The sequence below is a fragment of the Piliocolobus tephrosceles genome, chromosome 14 (genome assembly GCF_002776525.5).
Source record: "Piliocolobus tephrosceles isolate RC106 chromosome 14, ASM277652v3, whole genome shotgun sequence".
NCBI classification, from domain to species: Eukaryota; Metazoa; Chordata; class Mammalia; order Primates; family Cercopithecidae; genus Piliocolobus; species Piliocolobus tephrosceles.
This window is the reverse complement of record NC_045447.1, coordinates 45,410,722-45,427,656: the sequence shown is the minus strand read 5'-3', so window position 1 is coordinate 45,427,656 and position 16,935 is coordinate 45,410,722. Positions and strand designations below refer to the sequence as shown.

Here is a 16,935-nt window from a genome sequence, read left to right as displayed (position 1 = left end):
GAGAGCCCATGTTTCCCAAGATTACACAACCACACAGGAAGTAGGGGAACCAGGCAGTTTGCCTTCAGAGGACATGTTCTTGGCCACTTTGTTGTGCTTCCTGTCAAAGCTCACCTCAAAAGAACCACTGCTGTGTAAGCCAGCATCTCCCCTCTCCACCCTGGGAATAGACACAGACAGGTAACCAGGCTTGTATCCATGGCACGGATTTCTTACCACTGCACAATTCACCCCACCCACTCATGAGGCTCCCACACCTCTCCTCCCTGAAGTCTTCCCATGGGGTCCACCAGACTGAGAGCAGATTAATGACACCCCACCAGCCCTTTGTCCTTGTCTCCAGGCTCAGTGAAGCTAAGCATTGGGACAGAAAAAGAGGCATAAAGGCTGGATATCTGTGGGTCCAAATGAATAAGGTTTCCCTGCCCTCAGTTCGGCAGTCCTGGCTGGAACTTTAGACCCCTTGAGGACTGTTCTTCCCACCAACTGCCACTTGCTCCCAGGACTGGCCGGGGTCTTCCACAAACCTCCACCCATCCTGTCCTGCTCTGGTTCAAATGCATTTCCTCTTTCTCCCTGGGGAGAGTCATTCCTTAAGAGAATCAACGGCTGCTAAATTTGCTAAACATGGAGTAGTGCTCTCTCCCACCCCACCCTGTCTAAGGGTTTCTTGGAGGTTGACTTTGCTGAACCTCAGTTTCCTCAACTGTAAAATCTGTAGGACAGTCCCTGTCCTGTCAGCCTCCTGGGCTGGTTAATTGAGGAAAGAGTTTTGTAAGAGGAGAGAGCTTTACAGACTGTAAGGCACTGGGTAAGTAGAAAGGATTTCTGCTCCAGCTGAAAGCTGTGAGTGTATCATCTCCACCCTCCCACAGTCCCAGGCATAGCTGGGTGGTGGGGTGGTGGGTACCGTGATTGCCTCTGTCCAAAGTGCTGAAGTCACAGCCAAGCCAGCTGAGGACCTTCAGTCCCTCCTTGTCCCACCTTTGAGTGAACATCAAGTACAGAGATTTCCAAGCCCAAAGAGTGTCCTAAAATTGAGAATGTATTGCAAACAAATTTTATTTTATTTCCAGTATCTTTGTTTAAAATGAATACAGCTCTCCATTCAAAATTATAACAAGTACAAATGAACAAGAGGTGATTTAGCAGCTCAGTGAGAAAAGAGCCTTAACTCGGTATGGGTGAACAGTATGAGGTGGCTGCCAAAAAATAAACTGGTGGGCCAGGTGTGGTGGCTCACGCCTGTAATCCCAGCACTTAGGGAGGCCGAAGCAGGTGGATCTCCTGAGGTCAGGAGTTCAAGACAAGCCTGGCCAACATGGCGAAACCCTGTCTCTACTAAAAATGCAAAAATTAGCCAGGTGTGGTGGTGCGCACCTGTAGTTCCAGCTACTCAGGAGGCTGAGGCAGAAGAATTGCTTGAACCCAGGAGGCAAAGGTTGCAGTGAGCCAAGATCACGCCATTGCACTCCAGCCTAGGCAACAGGGCAAGACTCTGTCTGAAAAGAAAAACAAAACAACAAACACAAACACACACACACACACACACACACACTGATGTAATCTGAGCCTATGTGGAAAGAAGTTCAGAGTCAGAGGAGGGAGGCAGGTCGGCTCATTTGTACCCTGCACCAGCTCTCCTGGAAAAAGCTAATCATAACTGGGCACTACAAACTGAAACCCATTCAGGCAAACATGATCTTAGTGGGTAGAACTGAGAAAGGCAGGGGATGAACCGATGAAGGCATGGGTCCTGGAGAGAAGCAGATTTGAAGGATGCAGATGGTGACGTTTGGCAGATGGGCCAATGAGGTCAGTGTGGTCTCAAGGACAGGGCTAAGATGAAATGTGAACACTATGGAGAGGCAGATTTCCTCTCAATAGGACCAAACATAACTGGTTACCAGGGAAGGCAGTGGAGCTGTATTAAGCATGTGACAGAAATGTTGATTTCAGGGTGGGGTGACTTCAGTCCTCTTGAGACCTGAGATGCCAATAAACAGTTAAGCATATTCTGTGCATACCCAGTACTAAGCCCAGGTGAGCCAGAAGGAGAAGATTCATGACTGTAAAAACCCACATAAACCCAAAGTTTTGGCATCAAAATCGAGAACTTTAATTTTTTTAGTTCACAGGTGGGCTCTTGGACGCTTGCCTCTAGAACCTGATGTTGCACGCCCTCTGCTGGTTATCCCTAACATTGCGCTCTCAGCCCGAGGCAGGAAATCACCCCTCTGAACCCTTTTGGTGCTGGTCAGCCATAGGTTCAGAACACGCTGGGAGACACCAGCGAATATCAGGGAGTTAGATCCCGGAGTGTTCAGTTAGTTCAGTATAGGATCAGAACTGAATCTGAAGATGAATTCAAGTATTTTTAATCAAAATTAGGGCTCAGCCATGTCTAGGAGGAGGGTTTGGGCAGAGGCTGGATTTGGGGAACTCTCTCTACCAGGACAATAACCAGGTTGTGTCTCAGGCTGAAGTCAAAGTTGGGATTCAGCGTGAGACCAAAGTCTGGGCCTGGGTGTCAGCATGAAGCATGTATCAGGTGAGACGCTCAGAGTCTGACCACAGGAGAGAGGCCGTCTGCAGCCAAGGTGATGGGTCAATGTGGCATTCCTATGCCCAGGAGAAAGCATCAGGTAATGAGTACCCAGTCACTGGAGAACTCAAGAACAAACAAGGAGACTGCCCAGGGGAGAGGTATGAGGGACAGGGGACAGAAAGAGATAGTCACTCTTTTTTTTTTTTTTTTTTTTTTTTGAGAGGGAGTCTCATCTCACTCTGTCACCCAGGCTGGAGTGCAGTGGCACGATCTCAGATCACTGCAACCTCTGCCCCCTGGGTTCAAGCGATTCTCTTGCCTCAGCCTCCTGAGTAGCTGAGATTACAGGTTTGCGCCACGACACCTGGCTTTTTTTTTTTTTTTTTTTTTTTTGTATTTTAGTAGAGATGGGGGGTAGTCACTAATTCGTAAGGCCCTCCCAACTTTAAGGATGGTGATGGCTAGGCCAAGAAGCCCCCTTTTCCTCCGTAATCTAGTATCCCAGTATTCTAGTCCTGGTTTCCTGTAAAGCCCCCGCTCCTGCTCCCACACACTAGTACTACCACATACATATCATAGGTACAACTGGGGGAGAGAAGTGGCCCAAGGGCCAGTTCTGTCACTGCAGAGAGCTGGCAGTTGTGAGGGTAGTCTTCCTTCCCCACAGGATTCTCTGTTTCTACTGGCAACAGGGCCTGGCAGCCTCCCACACCCAGATCTTAGCAACCATGGGAACCCCTGGCAACCGCTACCATGGTGACAAGACAGGGAACTGAAAACAGGCTGGGGGCACTTCCTCTGCAGCCTTTGGGATGTGAGCAGGATAGGGGCTCCCTTCCCTATACAGTCTGGGAGGGAACATGTGCCTCTGTCTAAAACACCTCCTCACTGGCACCCACCCCCACCCCTGCCCACGGGTTCCGGTTCCCTCAGGGTGAGGAAATGAGGGACACCTAGGGTTATGACGTCTCCAAAGGGAGGGAGGGTGAGTGGGGGCGTTTGGCACTGGCATGATCGCAGATGCGTGCATACGCTGGCAGACGTGGTGTCAATGTGTCAGCGGCCACATACCTCATCCACTCTTTGTCATGTAGACACATGCCGGCACAGTCATTTACTCACACATGTACACTGACCCAAAATCATATACCTACAACATATAACAGAATCAGGCACACCACCACACAAAAATAACTGCACAGATCCACTCACAAATCACATTACCAGTACCACACTATAAATAACTCCCAATCAGACTCACAGATTTACAGATGCACTCACACTCCCAGCATCTGTGAACATGTAGAGTAATGGTTAACTTGGTTGAGTTAACCAAGTTAACCATTGGTTGGGTATAAACTACATGCCCAGCTGAGAACTAAGTGCACTACCTGTGTTACCTTAATTAACCCTCTCAACAACCCCCTGAGGCATCAATCCCCATTTACAAAGGAGATGAGGTGCCAGTGTGGCATGTGAGCTCACAAGGTGCATAGACTCCAGACCACACTGCCACAGTCCATGCCACACCGAGCACCACACACACTTGACACCAAGGACAATGGGACCGAGGGCAGGAACCACAGACTAGGCAAACAGTGGAGTCTGTGCCACCAACACCTAAAGGCACAGTCCCGCACCCTCAAAGGTCCGAGCCTACACTTTAGCATTAGCAGGGACCAGGTAAAGGCTGGTGACTAAACTCTCTGCCTCCGTGTTGGCACAGGCAAGATTGGGGGAGGCAAAAGAGACAGAACTGGAATAGGAAGAAGGAGAGCCACCCACAGCCTGGGCCCCACAAGTCTGTAGGTGGGAGACAGAGAGCCCCCAGATCTGAGGAGCCAGCAGCGGTGCAGGGCCCCTCACCCCACCTCACCCGTCTCTGTGTCACACTAGTCCATCCCTCCTCCCTATCCTCCCCCTCCTCACTCCTCCTCACCCCGTCTCTGTGCCTCATCCTTTCGTTGCTCACCCCTTTCCTCACCCCCACCTTGCCTTCCTGCCCCTCCTCAGCCCTTCTTTCCTCATCCCCCACCCTGACTCCCCGCCCTCCCCAGCCCTTCTTTCCTCTGCCCTCCTTACTCCCACCCTATCTCTCATCTGCCCCATGCCCCTCCCCTCCTCATCCCCTCACCCCATCTCCCCATCCTCTCACCACTCCCTCTCCCCACCTCCCCTCCCTCAACCCCATTTCCCCAAATTCCTCGTGCTCCTCATTCCCCCACATTCATCACCCATCTCTGCTCCCCTCCTGGCCCCCAACCCCACTTTCTCTCCATCCTCCTCTCACCCCAAGTCTCTTTCTTCCTTCACACCTCATGCCCCTTTACCCTTGGGAGCCCCATAGTGACTCCTGGCACGAAGGCAGGTAGTGAAGAATCTGCAGACCGGACCCCAGGACCCGGCCCCCCTCCCTGCTCTGCTCTTGGCCCAGGTACTCAAGCCGCAGTTTCTAGCAAGACCTCATGGGTGTCCAAACTCTGTCTCTGGAAAATAGGAAAGAAAGAAGTAAAGGAGAGCTTCCGGCCTGACCCTTCCTTTATCATCAATCCCCCAGCACTCTCCCCCCACTTCACCCCCAAATTACTCCCTCCCCACCCCCGCTCCCTCGAGCACAGATGGGCCTGGGAGACAGTGACGTGGGCGCCAGGCACCGTGTCTGCTCGAGTGGCGGCTTCCGCCGGCGACCGCCTCCGCAGCCCCGCCTGCTCCCTGCATCGGGGACACTGGGGCTGAGATCTAATGACTTAATGGGGGGTGGGGGAGACTAGAGATTCTGAGGGTAAGGAAGGGGATCTTGAGGAGTGAGATGAAAGATTAAAGGGGAGATCTAGGATAGGAGATCAGGGGTGTAAAGAAAGAACCAAGAATAGGATAAAACGGATCACTGCGGGAAGGAAGACAGGAGATCATTGAGGGCCAAGAAGGAAAGGGCTAAAACACAGGCACTCCAGGGGGAAGCAGGATGAGAGACTGATTAGAAAGGGGACTGAAATGGGCACCGCGGGGTAGCTCAGGAGGGGCGCGAGGATGAGGGGCTGTACACAGGGTGGGCGGGGGAGACTCCTGGAGGCGCCGGCCTGGGCAGAGTCATCTGTTTCCCTCAGGGAAGAGGTCCGGAGGGCTCTGAAACCCGGCATCCGTGGGATCTGTTAGAGATTCCGTTAGGTCATGTCAGGCCACCGCGGGGTCAGGGTAAGGTAAAGCTAAATGAGGTCAGCTCGAGGTGGCTACACCGTTGGCTGAAAGGCGAGTAAGAAGTGCTGACCTTTTGGCCCCGGTCCAGGGACTACACCTCCCAGAGTGCACTGTTCTCTCCCCCTTGCCCCCCAATGAAGAAAGAAAAGAATGCACGGCCGCACGGCCAACTGGTGGGTACAGTTTTCCTTTAAGGCTGCCTTTGACGTCGCCAGGGTTCCAGAAGGTTCTCCTGGGATTCGAGCAGTGGCCAGTACGTCCCACCTTCTCAACCCGGAGATTGGACTAATATAGTTGCCCCTGGGCTCGGGTCTGAGTCTCAGGCACGAACCAATAAAATCAAAGGGCGAGTGGGGTTGCCGCCCTCTGTCTTTTTCACCAATGGCACGACAAGATGGCAAAGAGGCGTGGTTGAGTGATCCCAGAGGGCGCCAATCAGATCCATACCAATCACTGCCTGGAATGTGTGCGCGTGTGGCCGGGTGACGGGGCGGAGGATGGGCGGCTATCACCATGCCGCTTGTGGAAAATTGCCCAATCACAGTAGAGGCTGAACTGAGTGACGGGAAGGTGGTTCAATGGGCGGCGCGGAGGCGGAGCCGTGGGGGCGGGCTCCCGGTCCCGCTGTTGGCGGCCGGCGGGCAGGCGACTCCTGTCCCGGGTGGAGGCGGCGGAGCCGGAGCCGGGGGAGGGGGCAGCGGCTGTCTCACGGACCACGGCGGCGCCCGCAGCTCCTCATCGGTGAGGGCGCCGAGCCAGGACTCGGGGGTCCCGGGAGCGGGGCGTCGCGAAGCCAGGGCTCCTGGTGTTGGGGGGTTGGGACACTGAGGGCCCGTAGGCTCTGCTGCCGTGGGGGTGCGGGGCTCCGGGGTCTGCAGGGTGCTCGGAGTCCTGGACCCAGGCTTGGCTGTTACAGGGGGCAGCGAGCGTCTGAGCCGGGGATGGGAGGGGAGGGGAGGGGAGGGTCGGGTCGGACCGGACCAGATTGGGTTCTGTGGGGCGGAGGCGTCTGTGAGCAGGCCAGCCAGCCAGAGCGGGTGACATCACCGACCACCCTCCCCCGCCCGAGCCCCCTCCCCTCCTCTCCTTGCCGCGCCTTTTGTCCCGGCCGAGCTCCGCTCTGCCCCGCCCATCCGCGAGGGAGGAGACTCCCGTCAGTGACTTCATTGAGTAGGTTCTTGGGGATTGGGGTCGGGTCCTCCCCAAGGAGAGGCGACAGGAGCTCACTGCCTCTCGGGCCCTCACAATCACACCTGTCACAGGTACACACGCTGCCACTCACAAACACACGCTTGCACTCCCAGCCTCACTGACACGCTGCCATACAGCCGCTCACAGCCAGCCAGACACTGCTGCACCTGAGAGCAGGTGGCCACGGGTCCTCTCCCTTCACTCTCCACACCTGGGGATCAGGTCCGGCACCTGCTGCGCCAGACAGGCCTTGCTGGGCACGCGCCTCTGAGAGTCCGAGGAGGTGGCTTCCAGAGCTGCAGCACTTCAGGCCGGCTCCGGTGGAGCGATCAGAGGTGAGGGGCTTGGCTGGGCATGTTTAAGCGCACAGTGCTCTCCTGCCCACCCCCAGCAGCACCCCCACTACAGGCCCGAGGAGCTTTCCGGAGCTTCCCACACTCCTGGGGAGAAGACTTCTTAGCCAGCTTGATGTTTAAAATTCAGCTGGAGCCCTTAAAACTTCGAGCGTGGACGCTGAATGGGTTTGTAAAGTTTCGGTAAGTCCCTCCGGAGAAGGGCACTCATACCCATACCCAGTCAAACCCTCCACACGGCCATCCCTTCCATTGCCTTCCTGCTTCCTCCACCTCATCCTCATCCCCTCGGTGACATACAGGGACCCCTCTCCTGCCTCACCCACATATTTGAATGAATTGCACCCCTTATCATTCCTCTTATCTCAAAGCCTTCAGGTATCCATTTTCCACAGACATTTCCTCCAATATTTCAACTCTCTACATTCCTCCCTTTCAACCCATCATTAACCCATTTTCCACCTCAGCCATTTCCACTTGTCACTCATCCCCTCCATCAGTACATCATTTTCTGTATCAGCCATCTCCCCTCCCTGTACCTCAACAGTCCCCCTTGCCATTTTCTCCCCATTTTTCCTTCCTGCCTCTACCTTAACATCCTCCTCATTCTTCTCCATCAAAGGCAGTGCCATGCCATGGGGCTCCTTTGTCATTCCAACACGTGGCCTGTGGGTAGGGGGGAAGGGAAGGAGGGAGGAAAGCAGAAGTAAAAAAAAGGAGGCAGATCCTGAAAGAGCTTGCCCTGTGTCTGTGGAGGCAAGAGATGTATGGGCCTAGAGCAGCTAGCAGGTGGGTACCAGGGAGGAAGCTGGCCGGGTGCGGAGGTAACGCAGGGACAGAAAAAGGAGGTGGGTGGTTGGTGAACTGTTCCACTGGCCCTCTGCCTGGAAGCTGCTGTAGTTCTCTGGGGGCACCCTCTTGGTGTGCTAGGGTTGCTTCCCAGTCCCAGGGAGAAGAAGGTGTGGGTTGAGGCAGAAATGGCAGACCACCCCCAGCTCCCTCTCAGACGGCTTTTGCTGCCATTTCTGAAAATGGCTCCCCCCCCCCAAGGTGCCTTTTCTTTCTCGCCCTCCCCCAACCCCCCCCCACACCTCCCCCACAGACGTGACATGCTGGTGGGGGGTGATGGGGGAGTACCTGCCTTTGTTGAGCCTTTTCTTCGTCAGAGAAAGGTGACTCCCAGAACCATGAGTCAACCCAGCCACCTGCAGCAGAGCCTATGGGGGCAGAAGTGAGGGCCATTGTCCCTGCCCACCTAGGGCCTTGGGCACCTCCCCCTTACCCGGTTACAGCCCTCACTCCTGCCAGGACACCCTGTACACCTCCCTTCTGTGAAGCAGAGACAGAAAGGCAGGTCTCAGCTGTGGCTGCCAGCCTAGGACATTGCTAGAAAGACTCTGGTTCTGGCTTTGGCAGGGGTTGGCCAAGTCTCAGAAGGGCTGAGAATGGCTTCTGGCCATTCCCCCAGAGAACTCTAGCTACAGGAAAGTCCCCCTTCCCCTGATATCCACCACAGACACACCGATGGAGGAAGACTGGAATGAAAGAATTTGGGTTGTGCGTTTCTCTTATCACAAATGCTCCTGCACCCACTTTAAAAGGGACTCAGAGGAATATGGGTCTGACGCTGGGCCAGATCCTAAACCACAGGGTGGACTGGGGCGCGGGGTGGGGCTAGGAGAGTATTAAGGAAATGGTGGTTGGTTAGTGCCCAATTGTCTCCTAACAGCTGGGGTTTAAAAAGTCCTGTCCCCAGGATGCTTTTGTTCACTCACACTGGTGCTTAGGCGGCACAACCCTCACAGTTTTGTGTGTAGACGCTGGGAAATAAGGGAATCGTTGCCCTGGTTGGGGGAAGGACAGTATCGCACCCCCTGCTAATGAGGGAGTTGGAAACAGCAGTTTCCAAAGGCTGTGACTCACCCTGTGATCTGAGCCACACGTGAGGCTTAGCATCTTCAGGGGGTGGGGGCGGGGAGGCCTGGGGTCTCCAATGGCAGAGAGGACTCCAGACACCCATTCCCTGACTCAGTCTGGCTGGCCAGGACAGCTGGCGGAAGACCCAGGCCTGTTCCCAGTCCTGGGCCACTGCCCCAGCTGCCCTCAGCCTGGGCACCATGCCTGAGGTGTGGCGTAGGAGACCACGATGCTCAGGTGACCTCACCCGTTACACTGACCTTCGCCAGCTCCTGTGTGTGGGTCGCTCAGTCCATGGTGCCACCTCACTCAGCAGGGCCTCTCAGGGGTCCTCAGACTGGCCCAAGGACCAGGGCCTCAGCCTAGCCCCAAGAGTGGGCCACAACCTTCATTTTCCTGCTGGGAAAACCCAGGAGGTGAGGACGGAATCACAGAATTCTAGAATGTCAGAGCCGGAAGAGATTATCTAGTCCAAACCTTTCATTTTCCAGATGTGGGGGACACAGGCCCACAGAACAGGCATGACCTGCTGAAGGTTACCCAGGGAGTCATTTAGGGATTGCAAGATCATCAGGAACAGGGCTGGGGCAGAAGAGGAGAAGGCATCAAGTCTCGGCCCTGGGTTTCTTTCAGAAACAAGGAGACCAGTGCTGGTCCAGTGGCTGTGATGGGAAAAGATTATTACAAGATTCTTGGGATCCCATCGGGGGCCAATGAGGATGAGATCAAGAAAGCCTACCGGAAGATGGCCTTGAAGTACCACCCAGACAAGAATAAAGAACCCAATGCTGAGGAGAAGTTTAAGGAGATTGCAGAGGCCTATGATGTGCTGAGTGACCCCAAGAAACGGGGCCTGTATGACCAGTATGGGGAGGAAGGTAAGAGGGCAGCACTCTAGCCCAATCCCGGACCCCTCTGCTTGGTAGAGGTCCTGAGTGCACCAGTTTGTGTAGCAGGGAACTGGAGGCTGTGGAGGGGGTGAGGGCGGCAAGGGTTTCCAGCACTGCCACCCAGAGGAGACAGGAGCCCACCCACTACCCAGCTCAGCTCACCCTAGTTCTCCCCGCCTCTCTATGCTCCCTCCCTCCTTGGGTTCAGGCCTTAGAGAGGTCTGAAGCAAGAGCCAGAGGCCTTCCCCGCCCTTCTTTCCTTCCCAGCCTTATTAGTCCTGCCTGAAGTCTCTGCTGCTTCATTGGCTGATGGGGAAGGTTGGGGAGAGGGAGTGTGTGGCTCTCTGAGGACAGAGCATTTACATTCATCAGCATAAAAGTCTGGCCCTTAAGCAGCCTGGGAATTAACTACCAGAGCTCTGAGCAGAAATGGTTTTCCTCTTCTCTCCCCTAGTCCTGCCTGCTTCTGGCCAGCAGAACAGAGGTGGAGCTTTGCCTCCCAGAGGAAGTGACAGGGATCCAAGGGTGGAAGGGGAACTGCTGCTGGCATCTTTCCCCTTCCCTGGGGTAGCTGGTGGCCATGGGGTGGGAGGCAGGAAAGGCCCAAATAAAGCCTCTGAGAGGGAGGCCCCTCCCAGCACATCCCACGGCCATGATGTAGCTGCTAATTCTGGGCCTGCCCCTCAGGGCTGCCTGCCACCCGCCAGCCACAGGCACCTGTCAGGCTATATTAAGAGACATTGTCACGCTGAGGACTCTCCTTCCTGGGAAGAACTGTCCTTCCTCCCCAACAGAATCCACCTTTCTTTCACATTCTCCTCCTCTTCACCCTCCCCATTCTATCCGCAAAACTAAATGGGCTAATCATATGTAGATAAGAAGGTTATTTTCTTCCCCTCCTCCTGGCCTTGTGTTCCATGCCCCTCTGTGCACCCTCGTCCTCCCAACTCCCTCTTCCTATTCTCCATGCTGTCGGTTCCTTCCATTCTTCCTGCCTACCTCCTAGACGTGCCAACTCCCAGATTCACCAGATACCGGCTGGCACCCCCAGTATTCTTCCAACTAAGACATTTTTCTCTCTGGCATGGAGCGATGGGAGGGATAGGAGTGGGAAAGAGGGAAGCAGTGCAGACACCATGCCACCATGTGACCTGTCTTGGAATTGCACCCATTCCTCCATTCAGCCTCACCTTTGTTTAGAAAGAAGGCAGGAGCTGGGAGAGCTCCCCCGAGATACTTCACCCCTTCTGCCTAAGTGAAGGGGTCCAGACGCCAGGTTCTGATGCAGAACCCCATCCCAGGAGGGCCCCTGAGGATGCGGCATGGCCTTAAGGGGACCTCCACGACCTGGGGAGGGAGAAGCAGCTTAGAAATGTTGGTTATATTTCTGTCTACCCTGCCCAATCCCCAGCAGCCATCTATTATAGAGCAGTTATACACACAGACTCTGTGTGCAGCTCCAGCAAGGGACAAGTTGCTCCCAGCTTGAAAAGGGGGTAGTAGTGGAAGAACAGAGATCCCTATAGAGAGAATTACCCCTTCCCTTCGTCATCGGTGCAGCCTCCCTCCCTCTCTCACTGAGCTCTGCCAGGCTGCTTACACTTGCTTGATAATCAGCCCCTCGATAGAAAGAAAGAAGAGATCCTAGGTCTTGGGGGAGGGGTGAAGAGGCAGCTGCCACAAGTCCCTGAACCGTCTGCCACTTGTCCTCTCTAGTGAAACTCAAATCTGCCCTTGTGGTTCCAGGAAATAAGAGGCTAATGTAGGCTCAGATCTCCATGATCAGTTGAAATTCTAGATAAACGGCCTCAAAGAGAAGGGTCTCTTTCCTAGCCTAGACCCCACCCATAGTCTCCATATTCCAGAGCAGTTCTCAGTGTGAACCCTCTCCCCACATCCCCCACTACCGCCAGCACCTCCTCCTCTGCAAGAAAGCTGCCTCCAGGAATCTGAGCCCCTTAGGACCCGACAGAGAGAGCAGCTAAGGTCACCACCTGCCATGTGCCAGCCCATTCATGCATTTTGGTTGCTCAACATTAGGTGTGGGGTATGGAGTTCGCTGTTGTATAACTCCAGGGAGCTCCATTCCCATTGTAGTCTATGTCTGTACAATGTGTGAATGACACTCCCTAAAGTTGTGTAACACCGAGCAGAGTGTGGGAACAAAGCATTTGAAAATTTTTTCTAGAAAAATATCTCTTCATCTCCAAGCTAATGAGCTTTCCCACTTTTTAAGGCCTCCTGATTTCCCATTTGAGCAGGAGTCAGGGAAAGAGGAAATATTGCTAGAAGCAGAGTGAAAGTGGTCTTCCTCCTGGGTTGGATCCCTACCCTATTTGCGACTGTTCACTTACCAGCCCCCTCTGTGGTCACATCCTGTCTGATTGCCCCTTGTCCTGTATGTCTTTGGAGATAAGCAAAGATTTGGGAACCAGGTATGACTTGTAATGTGATACCAGGCTAGTCATTCAAAGCTTTTTGAGACATCTTTGGACCATGAGTATGTGGAAGAGATTACAGGACTGGAAGTCACATCCTCTAAGTCCTCTAGTCCTGGCTTTTCTACCTATTGGGTAAGCCAACCTCTTTGAATCTCAAGTTGTGCATTGTTATTAAATATATAATTAGGAATGGAAAATAATCTTGCCAGAAGCCTTTTTTACTCTATTAGCCTGGCCCTCTCTGTGGGATTTAAATGTTGCCTCTTTCTCTAGGCCTGTGAACTGGGAGCTAGAGGGCAGGGGGAAGACACTGGGGTGGGGCCAGGATGAGCCACACTGCCCCTAACTTCTCCTCCCCTCTAGGCCTGAAGACCGGCGGTGGCACATCAGGTGGCTCCAGTGGCTCCTTTCACTACACCTTTCATGGGGACCCCCATGCCACCTTTGCCTCCTTCTTTGGTGGCTCCAACCCCTTCGATATCTTCTTTGCCAGCAGCCGCTCCACTCGGCCCTTCAGTGGCTTTGACCCAGATGACATGGATGTGGATGAAGATGAGGACCCATTTGGTGCTTTCGGCCGTTTTGGCTTCAATGGGCTGAGTAGGGGTCCGAGGCGAGCCCCAGAACCACTGTACCCTCGGCGCAAGGTGCAGGATCCCCCAGTGGTGCACGAGCTGCGGGTGTCCCTGGAGGAGATCTACCATGGCTCCACCAAGCGCATGAAGATCACAAGACGTCGCCTCAACCCTGATGGGCGAACTGTGCGCACCGAGGACAAGATCCTGCACATAGTCATCAAGCGCGGCTGGAAGGAAGGCACCAAGATCACTTTCCCCAAAGAGGGTGACGCCACACCTGACAACATCCCTGCTGACATCGTCTTTGTGCTCAAAGACAAGCCCCATGCACACTTCCGTCGAGATGGCACCAACGTGCTCTACAGTGCCCTGATCAGCCTCAAGGAGGTGGGGCCTAGTCAGGCTGTGTGTGTGTGCTGGGGAGATGGTGGGGACATTCCCCCTCTTCCTGCCAGCTGGCACATTCTTTCCCCACTCAATCTATTTCCTTCCTTCCCACTCACCTTGCCCCACCTTTTCCTCACTTTCTGCTTCATCTTCCCCAGGCGCTGTGTGGCTGCACTGTGAACATTCCCACCATCGACGGCCGAGTGATCCCTTTGCCCTGCAATGATGTCATCAAACCAGGCACCGTGAAGAGACTCCGTGGGGAGGGCCTTCCCTTCCCCAAAGTGCCAACTCAGCGGGGAGACCTCATTGTTGAGTTCAAAGTTCGCTTCCCAGACAGATTAACACCACAGACAAGACAGATCCTTAAGCAGCACCTACCCTGTTCCTAGGCTCTTCCCCAGCCAGTCGAGCCTACCACAGCAATACCCCCAACACTCACTTCCACTCAATGTGCACCCAGCTTGATGTCCACTGGACACTGGCAACTTTTTCTAAAATGCAAAAAAAAAGCCACTGGTTTTCAGGAAAATGTTCCTGTCCCTGACCCCTTTCAGAGCTGGGCTGCCTGGGGGGAGTGGGAGGGAGGTGGGGAGAGCTAGCCCAGGCCAGGGGTCAATGTTCATGTCACTAGCTTTGAATCCAGTTTCCACTGCAGTGGCTGGAGAGTGACCTGAGTGCTACTTGAAGATATGTAGAGATTCCTTATCCATGCCTGTACATAGCATGTCCTTCTCCCCTCAGCTTTGCTAATACCAGTCCCCTCCCTTCCCTTTGGCTTCCTGCTGTTGGGGGCGGAAGAGAATAGAAAGGACATTGCTTTCTCAGCCCCAACCCCAGGTCCACAGTGTCCAAGGTTATGGCACACATACTCATGCACAAGAAGCACTCACCTAGAGCTGTCTGTGCCTCTCTGGCAGAGAGGAGAGGGGATAAGAAGGGAAGGTTCACAACCTGTGAACAGGGACTTGAGCACGAGACACTTTTCATCTGGAGCAGGGTGGTGAGCTCCTCAGCAGCCTCCGCAACAGCGCCCTGCCTGCACCCGCAGAGCTGGAGGTTCTGTCCTCCCTGCTGCTCTCAGGAGTGTTCAAGGGTGGAGGGCAGGGAATGGGGCCTGAGGTATTAAGGCTAAGAGGTTGGGGGCAGGGCCCATGTCCCAGCCTTCATTAGGAAGGGAAAGGGCTTTGGGGTCAGGTGGCAGCTATTCCCCACCAAGAGATTCAGGGTCACAGGTTTTTCCCCACACCTCTGAACTCAGGGCCTAGCCACCCCCAAACTTCCAAATCCCACTTTTGTGATATGTGAAGCTACTTATTTCTTACCCTTGGAGGCTGTGTGGGGAATTTCCAGCCCTTTTATGCCTGTGTGATCCCGCCCCACCCCCACAGTTGTATAAAGGTCATAGTGAAGGAGCTGGGGGAAGACTGCTTCAGCCAGATCCTGGGGTGGGGTCTTTAGGTTTTCTCACTTTGACAAGCCCCTGAATGTTTTTATAGTAGTTTTTTTGTATTTTTTTGTAATGACAGTATTATGTAAAAAATAAAGTATTTTAAAAATATGGCATCTGAGCAGGAGCAACAAACTGGGGATGGGGGTGGGTGAGGAGGGCCACTGTCACCCTCCCTCCCGGGCTCTGGTCACCGTTGAGAAGCCCAAGCAGGCCCTCAGTATAAGCTGAAGCTGACCCCTGCCTTCCTCTAAGCCTCCTGGGATTTCTAAAACATATACTCCAAGCACAGCACAGACAGAAAGTACCACTCAGCTATTAGAGGAAACATCTATTGGGAAGGAAAAATATCCCTGCTCATGAGAGACAGAGACCATTGTCTTCAGATGCTCTAGCATGAAAACAAATAGATTTTCTCGTCTAAATTTTCTCTGAGTCAGATAAATTTTCCTTCTAGGAGAAAATTTATCTTCTAGGAGGGGATGGAGGACTTTTTTTTTTTTGAGACGGAGCCTTGCTCTGTCGCCCAGGCTGGAGTGCAGTGATGTGATCTTGGTTCATTGCAGCCTCCGTCTCCTAGGTTCAAGCGATTCTCCTGCCTCAGCCTCCCGAGTAACTGGGATTACAGGCATGCGCCACAACACCTGGCTAATTTTTGTATTTTTGGTAGAGATGGGGTTTCACCATGTTGCCCAGGCTGGTCTCAAACTCTTGACTTCAAGTGGTCTGCCTGCCTTGGTCTCCCAAAGTGCTAGGATTACAGACATGAGCCACTGCTCCTGGTGAGGCTGAAGGACTTTCTGGCTAACTAGAAGAGACACATCCCCGAAGACAGAGGCTGGCCATTGGAGAGGATAGCCAGAGGTACCCGGCTTCCTTGGCCCATGCTGGTGAGGCCTGGCTATGGACACAGACTCCCCAGGAAGCATTGAACACAGCTGCAAATCCTTGAATCTCACAGTTATCTGGGGATGTCCGTCCTGCCCTCTGACCTGCCCATGTCTACTGAGACAACTCTGGCCCTCAGGACCTGAGTGGTGGCTGCGTGAGGGGGCACTTGTCCCTTTCCTGCGATCTGGGTAGAAAGGAGCCCTGTAGTTGCAGAAATGCCCATCTGCAGGTTCTGGCTAACCCTGGACATCCTCCTGGGGCTGACTTTCCTCTGAGCATGAATCCCTCATCTTCTCCAGGATCAGGCCCATGACAGTCATGCCCTCCTGTGTGCCAGTGTCCCCAGTGCTATCCAGACAGCACTGCCTTCAGCTGGGTCTGGCTGAAGCTGACACTAACTGGCTTTTTTCCCACAGTAAAGACACTGAACAAAAGCTCCTCATCCTTTCACCTGAGGTACTTTTGTACCTCCTTCGAAAGGAGGAAATGTGCAGAAACCAGAGGATCTTGCTCACAAGGGTCTCTGCTAACCCCCTGGCCTGAGCAGGGAGACACCCCCACCCTACATCCCCTACTCAATGCTCTTCTCCTTTGGGGCTCCTAGGGTAGCCTCTCTCTTGACTTGTGGCTAAATTCTTGTCCGGGATTTTTCCTAGGGCCTGAAGATTTGGGATTCTGGTCTGCTGGGCCAGACTGCTCCCTTTGGCCTCTGTGTGGACATACAAGACCTGGGAAATTATCATGTCCTGCTGAGCACACTCTGGAGATAAGATTTTTTTTTTTTTTTTGAGACGGAGTCTTGCTCTGTCGCCCAGGCTGGAGTGCAGTGGCCGGATCTCAGCTCACTGCAAGCTCCGCCACCCGGGTTTACGCTATTCTCCTGCCTCAGCCTCCGGAGTAGCTGGGACTACAGGCGCCCGCCACCTCGCCCGGCTAGTTTTTTGTACTTTTTAGTAGAGACGGGGTTTCACCGTGTTAGCCAGGACGGTCTCGATCTCCTGACCTCGTGATCCACCCGTCTCGGCCTCCCAAAGTGCTGGGATTACAGGCTTGAGCCACCGCGCCCGGCCTTTTTTTTTTTTTTTTAAGAC

General features: G+C 54.0%; 1 protein-coding gene and 1 long non-coding RNA gene across 4 annotated transcripts; one reads left to right on the top strand and one right to left on the bottom strand.

Annotated features, from left to right (window-relative positions):
- Window positions 1–2,103: 2,103 nt before the first annotated feature.
- On the bottom strand, window positions 2,104–6,037 carry LOC111536781. The gene is made up of 2 exons (XR_002729819.1): window positions 5,817–6,037; window positions 2,104–2,622 (listed from the first exon to the last, which is right to left on the bottom strand). It is a non-coding gene; the product is annotated as an uncharacterized LOC111536781 (long non-coding RNA).
- A 301-nt stretch (window positions 6,038–6,338) lies between these two features.
- DNAJB5 (DnaJ heat shock protein family (Hsp40) member B5) lies at window positions 6,339–15,064 on the top strand. Of its 3 annotated transcripts, none has more exons than XM_023203280.2 (4): window positions 6,339–6,487; window positions 9,841–10,085; window positions 12,902–13,503; window positions 13,662–15,064. In XM_023203280.2, the coding sequence occupies exons 2-4, from the start codon at window positions 9,875–9,877 to the stop codon at window positions 13,893–13,895; spliced, it is 1,047 nt and encodes a 348-aa protein (XP_023059048.1). In that variant the 5' UTR covers window positions 6,339–6,487; window positions 9,841–9,874; the 3' UTR covers window positions 13,896–15,064. The 3 variants fall into 3 exon arrangements, with proteins under 3 accessions (XP_023059048.1, XP_031789966.1, XP_023059049.1); XM_031934106.1 differs by lacking the exon at window positions 6,339–6,487 and adding an exon at window positions 6,931–7,473; XM_023203281.2 differs by lacking the exon at window positions 6,339–6,487 and adding an exon at window positions 7,002–7,272.
- The last annotated feature ends 1,871 nt before the right edge of the window (window positions 15,065–16,935 follow it).